General features: G+C 45.7%; 2 protein-coding genes across 6 annotated transcripts in view; both read right to left on the minus strand.

The window, feature by feature from the left end:
• The window catches only part of LOC122876762 (zinc finger MIZ domain-containing protein 2-like), a 26527-nt gene extending 15495 nt beyond the window's left edge, over window positions 1–11032 (minus strand). Inside the window, 5 exon segments of the mRNA XM_044197458.1 lie at window positions 901–1057; window positions 1779–1987; window positions 2183–2297; window positions 3335–3435; window positions 10624–11032. Coding sequence (XP_044053393.1) covers window positions 901–1057; window positions 1779–1987; window positions 2183–2297; window positions 3335–3384 — 531 coding nt within the window. The 5' untranslated portion in view covers window positions 3385–3435; window positions 10624–11032.
• A 2348-nt stretch (window positions 11033–13380) lies between these two features.
• Window positions 13381–16018, minus strand: part of ogdha (oxoglutarate dehydrogenase a) — a 40175-nt gene continuing 37537 nt past the window's right edge. For all 5 annotated transcript variants that reach the window (XM_044197456.1, XM_044197453.1, XM_044197457.1 and 2 more), the window contains one exon: window positions 13381–15942. In XM_044197456.1, coding sequence (XP_044053391.1) covers window positions 15822–15942 — 121 coding nt within the window. In that variant the 3' untranslated portion in view covers window positions 13381–15821. The remainder of the gene's footprint in view (window positions 15943–16018) is intronic.

Below are 16018 nucleotides of genomic sequence, written 5' to 3' on the forward strand. Positions count from 1 at the left end.
AAACAGAATATGAACAACACGTTACCTTGCTACAGTCTGACGCAGTACTGCCGCACCACCTGTCCAACTAACGAGGCCGGTGACATCATGATGATGTCACATTCAAGGACATCATGAACACCGCTGCGCTGGGTGACATGTTCCTTCATCACCACGAACACACACACTGTAGTTTATTCTGACTCCGCCCCACACACACCGTCCTGCTGCCCCAAACACTCACTACAGCACCACATGTGGATTCATCCGCCGCTGGAAATAGTCCCCAACAGACGCTCTGTTTCCTCCTGTTGGTCTGATAAAAACTACAGCGAGCAGCTGTTTGAGGAAACTACTGAGCCTTTTTAAACAGGAAACTGTAGATTGTGTTTTTAAAGATCTTCAGCAGGAACCAATGGGCTCGCAGCTGAGAGCCGCAGACAGGAAGTGAGACGGCACTGAGGGACGGACCGGTTGGTTTGAGTCATGACATTTGATGAGTAACACCAGACTGATGCTTTAACATGCTCAGTCCTTGAACGCTTCACCTGGTGAGACGGAGACATTTTCACAGCAGACTGAAAACGACGTGCTCCGTCACCCGAGCTGCAGTTTGAGCAGAACGTTACGGGCCGCAGCTTTAACGTCTCCACACATCAGGACTCGTGAGTTCAGCTTTTCAGACTCACTTAACTGGAGGGAAACTTGTATTTCTAGTTGGGACTCGGTGTAGAGAGACCGCATCGTTACGGTCGGTGTTCTTGGAGCAACCTGAGACGCCTCGGCGTGACCTTCAGCTCAGGTGGCGGCTCACCGGCAGGAACATGAATAAATAATCACCCTGCATGAATTAAAATAACCCCACGGGGACACCTGAAGTCTCCAGCAGAGGACGTGACCCCCCTCTCCTCCCCTCCTCACCTGTCCGTAGTTCATTTCCTGGTTTTGCTTCTCCTGGATGGCGGCGACGGTCGCCGTGGCGGTGGCGGTCGCCGTGGCGGCGGCAGCAGCGACGGCGGCGGCGGCGGCGGCCTGAGTGAAGTCAGAACCTCTGGAGCCTCCGGGGTTCGTCGGGTAACTGAGGGTCACATTTTACAGCTCGTGTTATTTTCAACGGTCTGATTTCATTTGCCTCCTGAAGTGTTTTAACCGCGTTCAACGCACCGCTGTATAAATAAAGTTTAGCATCATACGACTGTGAATGGCTTTGTTTGGGTTTAACTTTAACACAGTGAAAATGGAAAATGTCACTTTTACTTCTGTTGTAATAAAAATAATACATAAAACTAATAACATCAGCTACGTAACTACCTGCAGTGCGTACGCTGAAGAAAAACTGTTTTAACAGATCAGCTGATGACGTCATCGTTACATCATCGCTGCTCTGCTGTGCCAGCTAACTCTCTATCGGTTATTAAAAGTTTCCCGTCATAACTTTTTGTCTAAATACAGTAAAAAAAAAAAAGTCTGCGTCGTCGTTCGTCCTGATTTCTGCCCTGACAGATTCATTGATGACGCTTTGTTTCATTTCATTTCCCGCAAACGACGACATCATTTGGTACCGACTAAATAATAAATACGGGAAATTTGTTTTACTGTTTTGCATGCGATGCTCTGACTACAACACACTTATGATAACTTCATTCAATGACACTACAGTCTGCACCACATTAATTCAAATTATTAGGAAAAAGTTTTACAAAAACTTATTTTTTTATTATTGCTACTGTTGTTTAGTCAAAGTGAGGTAACTATATAAATAATGGAGTCCAAACTAATTCTGCATCTTCATCACGCACCTCCCGGCGTAGCCCCCCGGTCCTCCAGCGTAGCCCCCGGTCGTCCGGCCGTACATGCCCTGGTTCAGGTAGCCTTTGCTGGGCTCTCCGTAGCCCTGCTGGCCCATGTAGCCTCCGGGCCCGCCGGCCATGCCCGGGCCCCCGGGGCCCTGCATCATGGGCCCCCCACCAGGGTTGGCCCCAGGCCCCATCACCCCTCCGCCCAGACCCTGACAGACACGGAAACACACACACTTCACATCACACGGCGCTCAATCATCGTCCGCGAGCGGAACGGCGTTAAAGTAAACCGACGGACAGAAGGAGCGGACTGTTTATTTAAAATCACCTTCATCTGTCCAAATGATTCATCATTAATTAATAATTAATAATTACACTTCTTCCACTGCTTGCTGATGTCATACCTGGCTGGCCGAGGGATTGGTCACTCCCCAGACGGTGGTTACCACGGAGAGGGATCCTGTGGGCTGATTGGAGGGCTGCTGCCAGCTGGAGGGGTCGTAGGGGTACGAACCCTCACTGCACACACACACACACACACACACAATATCAGACACACACACACACACACACACACACAATATCAGACACACACACACACACACACACACACATATCAGACACACACACACACACACACATATCAGACACACACACACACACACACAATATCAGACACACACACACACAATATCAGACACACACACACACAATATCAGACACACACACACACACATCAGACACACACACAATATTACACACACACACACACACACACATATATAGACACACACACACACACACAATATCAGACACACACATATATACACACACACAATATTAGAGACACACACACACATTAGACACACACACACACATATCAGACACACACACACACACACACACACACATATCAGACACACACACACACACACACACACACAGATCATACACACACACACACATATATCAGACACACACACACACACAATATTAGATATTACACACACACACACACACACACACACATTAGTATCAGACACACACACACACAGACACAGGGAATCAGTTTGTGTGTGTGCATCTGATATTGTGTGTGTGTGTGTCTGATATTGTGTGTGTGTGTGTCTGATATTGTGTGTGTTTGTGTACCTGTGTGTGTGTGTGTGTGTGTACCTGTGTGTGTGTGTGTGTGTGTGTGTGTGTGTGTGTGTGTGTGTACCTGTGTGTGTGCGTGTGTACCTGTGTGTGTGTGTACCTGTGTGTGTGCGTGTGTACCTGTGTGTGTGCGTGTGTACCTGTGTGTGTGTGTACCTGTGTGTGTGTGTACCTGTGTGTGTGCGTGTGTACCTGTGTGTGTGTGTACCTGTGTGTGTCTGATAGTGTGTGTGTGTGTACCTGTGTGTGTGTGTGTGTGTGTGTGTGTGTGTGTACCTGTGTGTGTGTACCTGTGTGTGTGTGTACCTGTGTGTGTGTGTGTGTGTACATGTGTGTGTGTGTGTGTGTGTGTACCTGTGTGTGTGTGTGTGTGTGTGTGTGTGTGTGTGTGTGTGTACCTGTGTGGGTTGTTGGCCAGTCCAGCCTTCATCTGGTTCAGAGGGTTCATGGTGGGGGGGGGCTGGCTCGCCGGGGTCCAATCAGACAGACAGACAAGCTCCTGGAGACAGACAGGCGGCATTAAGCATCTACAGTCGATACAAACTCAGTAACGAACTACATTTCCCATCGGCCTCGCTGCCCTCTGCAGAAGCTGTGATGAAATTTGTGACCAAAAAGAAGAAATAAAGCACCAATCTCTTTTTATTTGATTTCTGCCAATGTGAAGAAAATGCAGCCGTTAAATCTTCTGTTACACTCACTATTAAGAATACAGTACCCACAATGCCTTGCAGGACGATCACTTCAGAGTTCTTCACTTTTGCAATAAATAAAATCACTCTAATCATCTGACTATTGATCGGAAAACACTGGGGGGAAATTATTAGTGGTTGCAACTAATTCTTACTTTGAAATATGAATTGAAAATTAATAGAAAAATATCTATAATCAGTCTATAAAATGTCAAAAGATGACGTCTTCAGATTAAATCTGGCAGACGAAACATCCAGAGCACTCTTAACAATTAACTGATTATCATCTGCTCACCGAGTCTGTAAACGCTTTGTCTTTAAAGTATTTCAAGTATTTTGTTTCTTCTAACCTTTGAACCAGCAGTCTACATTTGACTTCAGCTCTTACAGGCCACTCTGACTAGCTTAGCAGCCACTCTGACTAGCTCAGTAGCCACTGACTAGCTCAGCAGCCACTCTGACTAGCTCAGCAGCCACTCTGACTAGCTCAGCAGCCACTCTGACTAGCTCAGCAGCCACTCTGACTAGCTCAGCAGCCACTCTGACTAGCTCAGCAGCCACTCTGACTAGCTCAGCAGCCACTCTGACTAGCTCAGCAGCCGCTCTGACTAGCTCAGCAGCCGCTCTGACTAGCTCAGCAGCCGCTCTGACTAGCTCAGCAGCCGCTCTGACTAGCTCAGCAGCCGCTCTGACTAGCTCAGCAGCGGCTCTGACTATTGTAGCAGCCGCTCTGACTAGCGTAGCAGCCGCTCAGGAGCCACTCTGACTAGCTCAGCAGCCGCTCTGACTAGCTCAGCAGCCGCTCTGACTAGCTCAGCAGCGGCTCTGACTATTGTAGCAGCGGCTCTGACTATTGTAGCAGCCACTGTGACTAGCTCAGCAGCCGCTCTGACTAGCTCAGCAGCCGCTCTGACTAGCTCAGCAGCGGCTCTGACTATTGTAGCAGCCGCTCTGACTAGCGTAGCAGCCGCTCAGCAGCCACTCTGACTAGCAGCCACTCTGACTAGCTCAGCAGAATCTCTGATTAGTTCATCACCCACAGTTCTCTGACTAGGGTCTTGGCTACTTGGACTAGTTAATTACTAACTCGTTTATCAACCACATTAACTAGTTTATCATCACTTGTTCTCGTATCCACAGCTATGAGTCACTGACTAGTTAATCTAATAAACACTTGGACTAGTTTAGAAGCCATCAAATGCCACACTGACTGCAGTTAGCGCTGCCGATAAAATCTGCGATCAATAAAAATCACCATTTTAAATGAAACGTCCCCGCGGGTTAGCGTGCATTCAGTGTGTGTTTAAGAACACCGAGCAGACGACCGGACCTCTTATCGATGAGCTGATCAGTCTGATCGGCTCGTCAGTATTATCCCTCAGCAGATCAACGGCCGTAATTAACAGCTCACTTCACATTAAAAAAAAATAAAAATAAATCACTAATGGACGAAAAATGTTTGGTTAACTAATATTCTGGAAACTGGTTGGTACGACATCAAAGGAAACACAGAGGACGCCTGTTTATTATGACGGCAGAAAACACGACATGCTGATGAATTTATTTATTTATTAGTTATTGAAACACGATCAGTATCTGTACAGACGCAGCCGCTGTTATAAAACTGCTTTCACTCCCTAAACTAAAGCGAGAAATAATTATTCAGCCGGTGTGTCGATAAATGAGCTGTAATTTAACGCTTTTTAAGACCTCGACACAGAAAATGTAATAACCTTTCCAGAACAGGCGAACACACACTGAGGCTGGGCGACAGGTTTCTAATCAATCAGGATATTAATGATATCTTCCCGTCAGACGCCGCAGGCCACTTGTACCGGACTCAAAACAATTACACGTTATTAAATCAACGGCGGTAATGATAAAGAAGACTCACTGCCAACCGGGGTTCCACAGTGGAAGCACAACGAGACTTAAAATGAATATCACAGTTTGAACCAACGAATGAAAACAGACGGGTGAACGAACAGGAGCCAGATCTCGGAGGTGAACTGGTGACTTGAACTCACTGTAACCGATAAACCAGCAGCAGAGTCCAGTGACTGACGCAGCTTCAGGATGATTTCCTGCATCGAATGATTCACCGCGGTGTCATTAAATGCATCATCAAACCGATATCTGGATTTCCTCTGAATGAAACCCGAGTCACAGCTAAACCATCTGTTTGATGGAGCGATAAAACGTCCCCGTCGAGGTTTCAGAACCACGGGAGCAGACTGTGAAACTGCACCGCATGTCTTCGCACTGACGCCGATATCAGGAACTTCACTCACCAGGAAAAAAAACAAACAAAAAAAAAACACGAGAAATGTTTTTTGGCGAGAAGTCGACAGATTTCAGCATCATTATATTCACAAGAAATAAAGTGGAAAGCAGGCGGCGGGAAGCTGCCAGCATCAGCAGCTTCACAGATCGCTCACTGCTTCATGCCAAGCTGCAAATTCTCATCAGACTAGTTGTTTTTTTACTTGACATGTTAAAGCTGAATAATAAGCCGCGATAGCTACACATCGTATATACTGTACGATAAGCTGATAGCTACACATCGTATATACTGTACGATAAGCCGGTACCACGACAGGCGACAGCTACACATCGTATATACTGTACGATAAGCTGATAGCTACACATCGTATATACTGTACGATAAGCCGGTACCACGACAGGCGACAGCTACACATCGTATATACTGTACGATAAGCTGATAGCTACACATCGTATATACTGTACGATAAGCCGGTACCACGACAGGCGACAGCTACACATCGTATATACTGTACGATAAGCCGATACCGCGACAGCTACACATCGTATATACTGTACGATAAGCCGATAGCTACACATCGTATATAATGTACGATAAGCCGGTACCACGACAGGCGACAGCTACACATCGTATATACTGTACGATAAGCCGATAGCTACACATCATATATAATGTACGATAAGCCGATACCGCGACAGCTACACATCGTATATAATGTACGATAAGCCGATAGCTACACATCGTATATACTGTACGATAAGCCGGTACCACGACAGGCGATAGCTACACATCGTATATACTGTACGATAAGCTGATAGCTACACATCGTATATAATGTACGATAAGCCGGTACCACGACAGGCGACAGCTACACATCGTATATACTGTACGATAAGCCGGTACCACGACAGGCGACAGCTACACATCGTATATACTGTACGATAAGCTGATAGCTACACATCGTATATACTGTACGATAAGCCGGTACCACGACAGGCGACAGCTACACATCGTATATACTGTACGATAAGCCGATACCGCGACAGCTACACATCGTATATACTGTACGATAAGCCGATAGCTACACATCGTATATAATGTACGATAAGCCGATACCGCGACAGCTACACATCGTATATAATGTACGATAAGCCGATAGCTACACATCGTATATACTGTACGATAAGCCGATACCGCGACAGCTACACATCGTATATACTGTACGATAAGCCGGTAGCTACACATCGTATATACTGTACGATAAGCCGATAGCGTAATCATTGTGACAGGCCTACTGATAAGTAATATGTCACGTCTTGTTGAATATATTCACATCAAAGATAAAAACACGCACTGACACAAACAAACAGGAGTTTGTTGGACTAGAAGTTAGTCACCACTCTGCTGCTCTTTCTATCGTTTCAAACATCGAAACGACCCAGAGTGAAGCTTCTTCCTCCAACGAACCATCTTTGGCTGAACAGCTGACGGAGAGCACATTAACCAGGAAACTGCCACTTCACTTACAGTATTAATTATCTACGGCTGATAAACTCTGCTGGGACTTTCAGCCGGCAAAATCTTGGTCTTCATCTCCAAATGAGAAGTCTCTGAAGAACAAAGTGACAAAACAAAACTCGTCTGGAATCACTTTACTGGGCGTGTCGCTCTGCTGATAAAGGTCACATTTAATTGCCAGATTTGTCAATGGACTTTGGTGTGACGTTCACCACGAGACAGTAACACAGAGGGAAACAGGAAATATTCAGTGTGCACACTGCACGCTATTTAACACCGATTCCACTCGCAAATACGACTAATTTAGTGATCAGAAACTGTTGACCAATCAGAGGAGCTTGTTTGGACACGGGCGCCCTGATTAAATCTGAGGGGCAACGCGATAATTAAACGGATGAGAAAGAAACATATTTCTTTTCTCTAATTTGTGCTTTTTTTCTTGTAAAATAGTGAATACTTTGTCAAAATTGCTTTATTTTAGAGCTGCAGCGATTAGTCAGTGAGTCGGTTAGCTGATCAACAGAAAACTAATCAGCAACTATTCTGATAATCGATTAATCGTTTTAGTCAATTTTAAAAGTTGCAAACATTCTTTGGGTGCAGTTTTCCCGATGTTTCGTATCTCAGCACATCTGAAGACGTCACGCTGGACTCTGAGAACCCGGGGCCGACATTTTTTTAGACTAAACGATTACTCGATTAATTGCGAAAGCGAACGGCAGATGAATTGATTAAGAAAATAATCGTGAGTTGCAGCTCTACTTCATTTTAAAAGGGTCAGAAGCTAAAAGCGTTGGTTAACTTACTGAGAAACGAAGTATTCACTCAGAGTATTCGATCATGAAGCTCAGCTGTATCCGTTATCAATTCATCTGTAATTAATCGCTTTTTTTCTTAATCGATTGTTTAGAAAATAATGAAAAGTGTCCAGAGTCCACTGTGACGTCTTCAGAACGGCCCAAAGAGATTCAGGTTACTGAGACAAAGACAGACTCAGGTTTCCTGTTTTTCCTCTGTTTTATAAGACGTCAACGATTAATCAACTATCAGAACTGCTGACGAATAATATTCTGTCGATCGACTAATCAATTAATCGACTGACTGCTTCAGCAAAATAGAGCACACAATATCACAAAAACGGAGGATAAATCAATACAGAAATCTGAATAATGCAAATACAAATCAGAAGTAATGAAAGAAGAAAAGCGTCAGGAAACGAAAAGTCGACGAACTGAGTTCGCTAAGCTTCAGCTGTAGTCCTGCAGCCGCCTGGCGTTACCTGCAGGTGGAGCCACAGCGAGCGGAGGGCGTTTCTCTGCACACCACGGACGGCAGGTGACGTGCAATATGACGAGAACAAACCAGAGGCCACGGCATTAATCGATAATAATCTGCAACTGCACTTTGATGGCCGAGTCATTTTTTTAATCAGAACTTCCAGCGTGTTCATTTTTTCTGTCTCTCAGTGAACTGAACATATTTTCCGACGAGACTCTAAATTGTGAAGCACGTTTTTCAGTTTTCTGATGTTTTCTAGACCAAATAACTAATCGATTGACCCGGAAACATTATCGGCAGGTTTAGCATTTTCACAACACGTTGTTACAGTTTGACAGCTAAACGAAAATATGTGACTCAGCTTCTTGACACACAATGTAGACATGAAGTTTCTCTTTTATGTGCGTTTTTATACACACAGTGTGTAATATTTGATATTACTGTATTTGTGTTGTTGCTTATAGATGATTTTGACACTTGTTTACTATTTTGTTGTTTGCAGTTGTATTTGCTGTTAGTGTGTTGCAGCAGTGCTTCCTAACATCTGCAGCCACCGGATCTGATTTTACAGACTAAACGAACCTCGCTGCCTGTAACTCCTCACCTGGGCGAAGCGTCCAGGTTCACGGCCTGTCAACAGTGACTCACAGCACATTAGGAAACACTAAAAACACAACAAAGCTGCAGTATTATCTTAAATTGTGTGGCCCTGTTTTAGTTTTAACTGTGCTCAAATGGCACAGGCTCCTGAATAAAAGTTTAGTTTTATGAAATTACCACAAACTAACTTGACAGCAAACCTGGGGCCAGGTAGCGTTGATCCAAAATAGGAGTAGTGGGTGGCTTTGGTTGGTAGCTGAGGGGCCAACAGGGGCCAATCTCATCATTTTTGCCCTGACAGTTTAACCTGAACACCTCACTCACTGAATCCACTGCATTTTAAATTACATGAAGGTTTATTATCAGACCACAAACACAGCAGTGTGGCCCTCTATACTTTAAACACCTATAAAAAGGTAAACAACACTTAATACAATTATAATGCATGTGACAAATTATGATACACATGTACCAAACTGTGTATTAAGTGTATAAACTGTGTATTATGTGTATAAACTGTGTATTATGTGTATAAAGTGTGTATTAAGTGTATAAAGTGTGTATTAAGTGTATAAAGTGTGTGTCTGGCCTTCAAACTGCCAACCCCTGCTACCCCGAGCAGCGCGCACGCGGCTCGCGCACGCTCCTAATGTTAATGTTGTGGCTAATAGCTTAAAACCGAGATAAACCGGGCGCCGTCGTCCCCGTTATCATATCTCCGTTTGACCCGCGAAATGGAAAAACCCTCCGACAAAATGACAGTGTCAGAGGAGACATTTTGAGATTCCTTGTAGTGTTGCAATCAGGTAGAAGCTAACGCTAGCGTGCTAACAGACAGCTCCCTGTGTGGGAAATGAGGCTTTTTCCCTTGCCGTTGCTAGCACCGCTGTTAGCACTAGCATGCTAACGAGACGACAACAGTCCACTGCGTCGGAGCAGCCTGAAATCATCTACCGAACACGTATTATTCAAATGGTCACGAAGTGAGATTTCTAACGCCAGATAACTTGTTACATTTACGGCTTTAATTGGAAATACTTTACCTTTTCACAGCTGTTACAAGGCTAGCCTGTTAGCCTAGCTAGCCCAACGGGCTGTGACAATGGAATGCTACGAGGCTAACGGTTAGCCGCCAGCTAGCTTCCTCCTCCAACATAAAACACTCACCTAATGTTAGCTAACATGTGGGTCCGCACTGAGCAGCCCGGTCTGGGTTTTAATTATCGATACATTCACGTTTATTAAAACATATAACTTTATCTATCACACACAGACGCGGCGGGTAGAAATGTTGTTTTTCCCGCAGCCGACCTACCTCCTCTTCTTCCCCGGTGTCCGAGCCCTGCTCCGGGGCTCCGCAGTCCGAGCTCCTCCGGGGCTCCGGGGCATCAAGGGCCGAGCGCACCCAAAGCCAGAACAGTCCTCCGCCACAGCCGGGAGACCCAGGCCGAAGACGTCCCAAATATCCAGAAATGTCCCGATTAAATCCGAGTTTCACCCAGGAGCCCTGGCTTTAACTCCAGCCAGCTAGCTCTCCCTGCCGCCGGCCTCTGCGTCTGATTATCCGGCTTCAGGAGGCGACACCATCCCCCGCTGCTCCAGGAGCGTCAAAATAAAAACAAGTCAAATGAAGTACTGCGGGAGTCTGATGTTACAGCCTCCGGTGTGTTTCCTCTGCACTGCTGCCGAAACCCAGCAGGTTGAAGGGGAGGAGAGGAGAGGAGAGGAGAGGAGAGGGAGGGGGGGGAGGGAGGGGGAGGAGAGGAGGAGGGCAGGGGAGAGAGGAGGAGGGGGGGCAGGGGGAGGAGGAGGAGGAGGGGAGGAGGAGGAGGGAGGGGAGGAGGAGGAGGAGGAGGAGGAGGAGGAGGAGGAGGAGGAGAGGAGGAGGAGGAGGAGGAGGAGGAGGGAGGAGGAAAGAGGAGGAGAGAGGAGAGGAGGAGGAGGAACAAGGGAAGACTCGAGGGTTTAAAAAAATCCAAAAGCAAAGAAATAGAAGTGAAAAGGACAGGAGGAGGAAGATGAAGGAGGAGGAGGTAGATGAAGGAGGAGGAGGAGGAAGATGAGGGTGAGGAGGAAGACGTAACAAACTGAATTACAGCTCAAACGTTGAAAGTTTCCCTTGAACCATAACGTTTAGTGATGAAGGAGGAAAAGACCTGAACATCATCATCATGACGGGGAAAGTAAATATATTTACAGCCACAAAAAGACGATTAAACACAAACAGAGTTCAAAATGGCCGAAGGAACCTGAACGAGGGTCGAGTTTCTAATAACTTAATCTTGTTGATGACTTTTAAGGCTCTTCATGGCTCCAGACTGTATCTTAGACCTTGTAGTCCCTTATGAACCTTCACCTTCTGTCTGCTCCTGAGTCCAGGATGGAAACTAAGGGGGACAGAGCTTTGGCCATCAGGGCCCCGAGGATCTGGATCAACCTGCCCGAAGACATCAGGCTGTCTGAGTCAGAGTCTTCGTTTAAGTCTCGTCTCAAAACACATTTTTATCTGAAAGCAGATCCTGATTTTACCTGAACTGTTTATTTTATTGCATTTTATTTCTCTTGTTGTGAAGCACTTTGTTTTGATAAGTGCTCTATAAATAAAGTTTTATTATTATTTTATAACGTTCCTCATTTTAACGAGGCGTTTCCTGGCTGCAGCTCCTCAGATGTGCAGATCTGCTGCTTTTCCTCTGAACGACTGTAATAACTGTGATGTTTGTTAATAACGTCGAGCTTCGGACTGTCGGTCGGACACGACGACACGCTGAAGGCGTCGCTTTGGGCTCTGGGTCGATCAATCGATCGACGGAGAAAAGAATCGGCAGATGGATCCAGAATGAAAAGCATCATCAGCTGCAGTCCGATACAAACCGGTTCAACATGAGCTCCAGCTCCACCAGCTGCAGCAGCAACATCCTGCTTTACATTAATGCACGAGGAATAATAACCTGATGATAGAATATATAACAGCACAGCAGCCACAGGGACGCTGCACTGCTTTAATGCTTTAAGGGCTTTTTCCTGATTTAAACTTAGACTTTCACTGCAGAAACGGAGCTGAGTGCTTCCTCCATCACTGTCCTTACCAGCCCTCAGACTGTATGATACAGTATATAAAGTGTATGTATATATTCCTTTATGTGTTTGTCCTTTTGTCCTGATCTAATAATAATAATAATAAAGAAATGAAAAGGAGGAACGGATCGAGGACAGAAGGAAGGAATGAAGTGAACAAAAGGAGACGTGGAAGGAAGGAGAGGAGGAGAAAGTGAACGAAAAAGAAGTGAAAGCCGAAGTCGAGCGAAGCGTGTTGAGCCGCAGGTCGTCCAGTCTGAGGAGCGAACACGGCCGCTTCACGAACACTCGAACGCCTTTAAACTAGTTTCTCTCTCGGGGCCCCTCAGTAAGACGGAGCCCCAAGTTCAGGAAATAAGGCTGTTGCCTTGGAGTCATTTTGTATTTCAGTGTTTGATAGGTACATGCAGTATAAACACACAAACGTTCAACAATTAAATCACCACCAACTTATTCCCACACAGGGAACCCGGAGCCTGCGGGCCCCCCTGAGGGTCTGAGGCCCCGGGGTCCAGCCTCCGTGGCTGCATTAGGATCTTCTGGCTCCAGGAAGTGACGTTCGGTTTGGCTGCCAGCCAGCGGTGGAAGAAGTTTACTACAGCAAACGTCCTGCATTCAAAACCTTCATCCAGTCAAAGTATGACAGTATTATCTGCTAAATACCAGGAAAAGTGCACAGAGTCTGGTTGGTGGCTGCTCTCCGGTGGGGGAATTTGGACTCATGACCTCAGTATTTAGTATTAACTACAGTTAATGTGAACAAATAAACCCCGAGCATTGATGAAGTCAGTAAGGATTATTACTCATAAATAAGATTAAAGCGGAGGCTTTAATGGAAAGCTCGGGTCATGCGGTACGACAGGGTTCTGGTTGGAAACAACGACCTAAATGTTGGAAACAAATGAAACGTTTTGGTGTTTTTTTTTTTGTGATGAAAAGAAACTAAAAATCAGTGACTTCCTTCTTCCACACACACAATAAAGAGTTGGCGCTCTTCGGTACATACAGGGTTCTTTATTGAATGAAGCAAAATAACGAAGAGAATTTCAATCCCCTCTTATGAAAATAAATAAGTCATTTTCTTTGTCTCACAGAAGCCCCCAAAAAACACTACCCGCAGCTGATTTCATGTTCTGCTGCCGTGTTATTTTCTGTTTCAGAGCGGGAGATCGTTCTTCCTGCTGACACAGTTCATTCAGCTGCTCGCCGGACAAGAAAAATCCTAAAAAACACCAGATGCTCACATCCATTTTGGCACGGGATAAATGCTCAGCAGAGAGAAGAGACAGAAGCCGAGGGGTTAAATTACGATCAGCAGTGCATTTGGTTCATGTAGGGATGCCTGATGGCGCATACCTCCGCCATTTTATTCCCAAAATATCCCTTCAAAATAAAGAAAAACAATAAAATCTCAGTGCTAGTTAAGCGTTGCCGTGGTGACTAATTACAGGCTTTTCCTTAACGAGCTAACACACCTGCTAAAAAGGGGAAAAAAAACCCTCCACCTGCTGCAGTGATTCCAATCCTTAAATATCACACTCACTTTTCCCAAGCTAGCCGGGCTCCCATTTGTTTTCAGTGGGGAGCGCTAACGATGCTAACGAGCCGTTGATTAAAAACTAAAAGTAAAACGTTTCCTGAAACATTTCAGGTGAAGAAAAGATGAGTGACGATCCTGCGTGTGTGTGTGTGTGTGGGGAGTGATGATGATGATGAAGACATAACTGCTGACCTGCTGTTATATATTACAGCTGTGTGTGTGTGTGTGTGTGTGTGGACGGAGGAAGGTGTGTGTGTGTTTCTGACCCTCAGCTTCAGGCTTCACTCCACCTGATGGCTCGATTCAACTTTCCTGGAGCAACGTTGCCTTCCAGCAGCTCCTCGGTTGGTTTCGTGCCGCCCCGCGTCTCGACTCCGCAGGTTTCTCACCTGCTGGGTCAACTCTTGGCGAGAGCTGGGTAATAAATCTGAACACTGTTTGGGTACCGAGTGAAACGTGTCGGCAGCACAGAGCATCAGGAACGGTCAAGTACTGAAACCTGGCTCTCTTTTAATCAGACAGCACCAGACTTCCTTCACAATTCTGCCAATTTTAGACTACATTATATTCAGGTGAAGTTCTTGTTTGGGTGCTTGTGTTTAGACCAGTGGTTCTCCAGGTTTTTCTGTCATGGCCTCCTGCACTTAACTCTGATGAACTGAGTTACTGTAAGTTAAACTGTTTAGATGTTAAAGACACACACGTCTCCTGTTGTTTTGATAATGAAGAGCAACACAAGCTTCGTCACACGTTGGATTTGATTTTTGACGTTTTTTCACGTCTAAACTCTGTCTTTGTTAATGAACTCGTCTCCCGGGAGTCCGCACGCTCGTACAGCGTCACAGCGCACGTGTCCGGTTATTGTTCCTTCACACATCAGATTTACTTCCTGGCCCGTCAGGACCGCCGCCCCAGGCCGAGAACCACTGGTTTAGACAACATTTAACATCTGAGACTTGTGGCTTCTTCCGTTGGATGAAAACTCGTGTGAAGTCCTGAATCTAAGGGCGCCGAGTATCGGTACTATCCCAGTAACGCTTCGTATCAGCGGCAGCGCTGCATTCTGGGTCGAGGCGACGTGTTGCTCAGGAAGTGCACATGACAGGCGACTGTACTCCACCTGCATACTGCTTAGTACTCACGTAACCCCACCCTCAACCACGCTACATGGCCAAAAGTATGCGGACAGAAAAATGCACAGGTCGGGGAAATAAACACCTTTGATAAGCGATTAATCATTAAAGTCATTTATCAAACAAAACCAACAGTCGTTTTCTGTTTTGAATTCTCAGTAAATCTCTGCAGGGTTTGAACTGTCGGACAGACGCTGCGTGTACAATATCTCGCTATTTTCTGACATTTTATAAACCTCGTGTTTCATCAAGAAAATATGTGGCAGATAAATTTATAGAAATTACAAAAAAACAACAACAACACACACAGTCGATAATTAAACAGGACAAATCATTTCAGAACGAAGCTGTAATGTTTTCTCATGTTTGAGCGAATCTTCGTATTTAAAACAGAAGCCTCGGTGCGCTACAGCAGAGCTTAGCACGCAGCGAAGCGTGTACTGCGCTGTAATACGAAGTAATAATACAACGCGTCAAATATTTACTTCTGCTGTCGATGGAAAATTAGAATATTTGAGGATTTTAAAATTTCGTTTTTGGGTTAAAATCAGTTTCATTCATCAAATCAGTTTAAATAAATACAGGCTGTAAACGTAGTAGTACTGAGTAGTATGCAGTACTTGTGTACTGGTCCAGTATGCAGTATTACAGAGTGTGTGTGTGCGTGCGATGCAGTTTGAGTGTCACAACTGAATCCAGGAGGGTCGGGGGTCAAAGGTCAGGCAGGTGAGGGGTTTGTTCCAGGTGTTGCAGGCCAGAGGTCTACTGCTGATCTTTGAACGCGTCCAGGTCGAAGGCGTTGTCCAGGAAACGCCGCAGCTCCATCAGGTGAGTGTTTTTGTTTCCCGTAGCCGGAGCTGCTGCCGGTTCTCTACCAGCGTACCTGAGACACACAGAGGTCAAAGGTCAAATCACCCTGAACGCCACCGACTGACACGGACAGCGACACACGCCGATGA

This window comes from Siniperca chuatsi, linkage group LG5 (genome assembly GCF_020085105.1).
Source record: "Siniperca chuatsi isolate FFG_IHB_CAS linkage group LG5, ASM2008510v1, whole genome shotgun sequence".
NCBI classification, from domain to species: Eukaryota; Metazoa; Chordata; class Actinopteri; order Centrarchiformes; family Sinipercidae; genus Siniperca; species Siniperca chuatsi.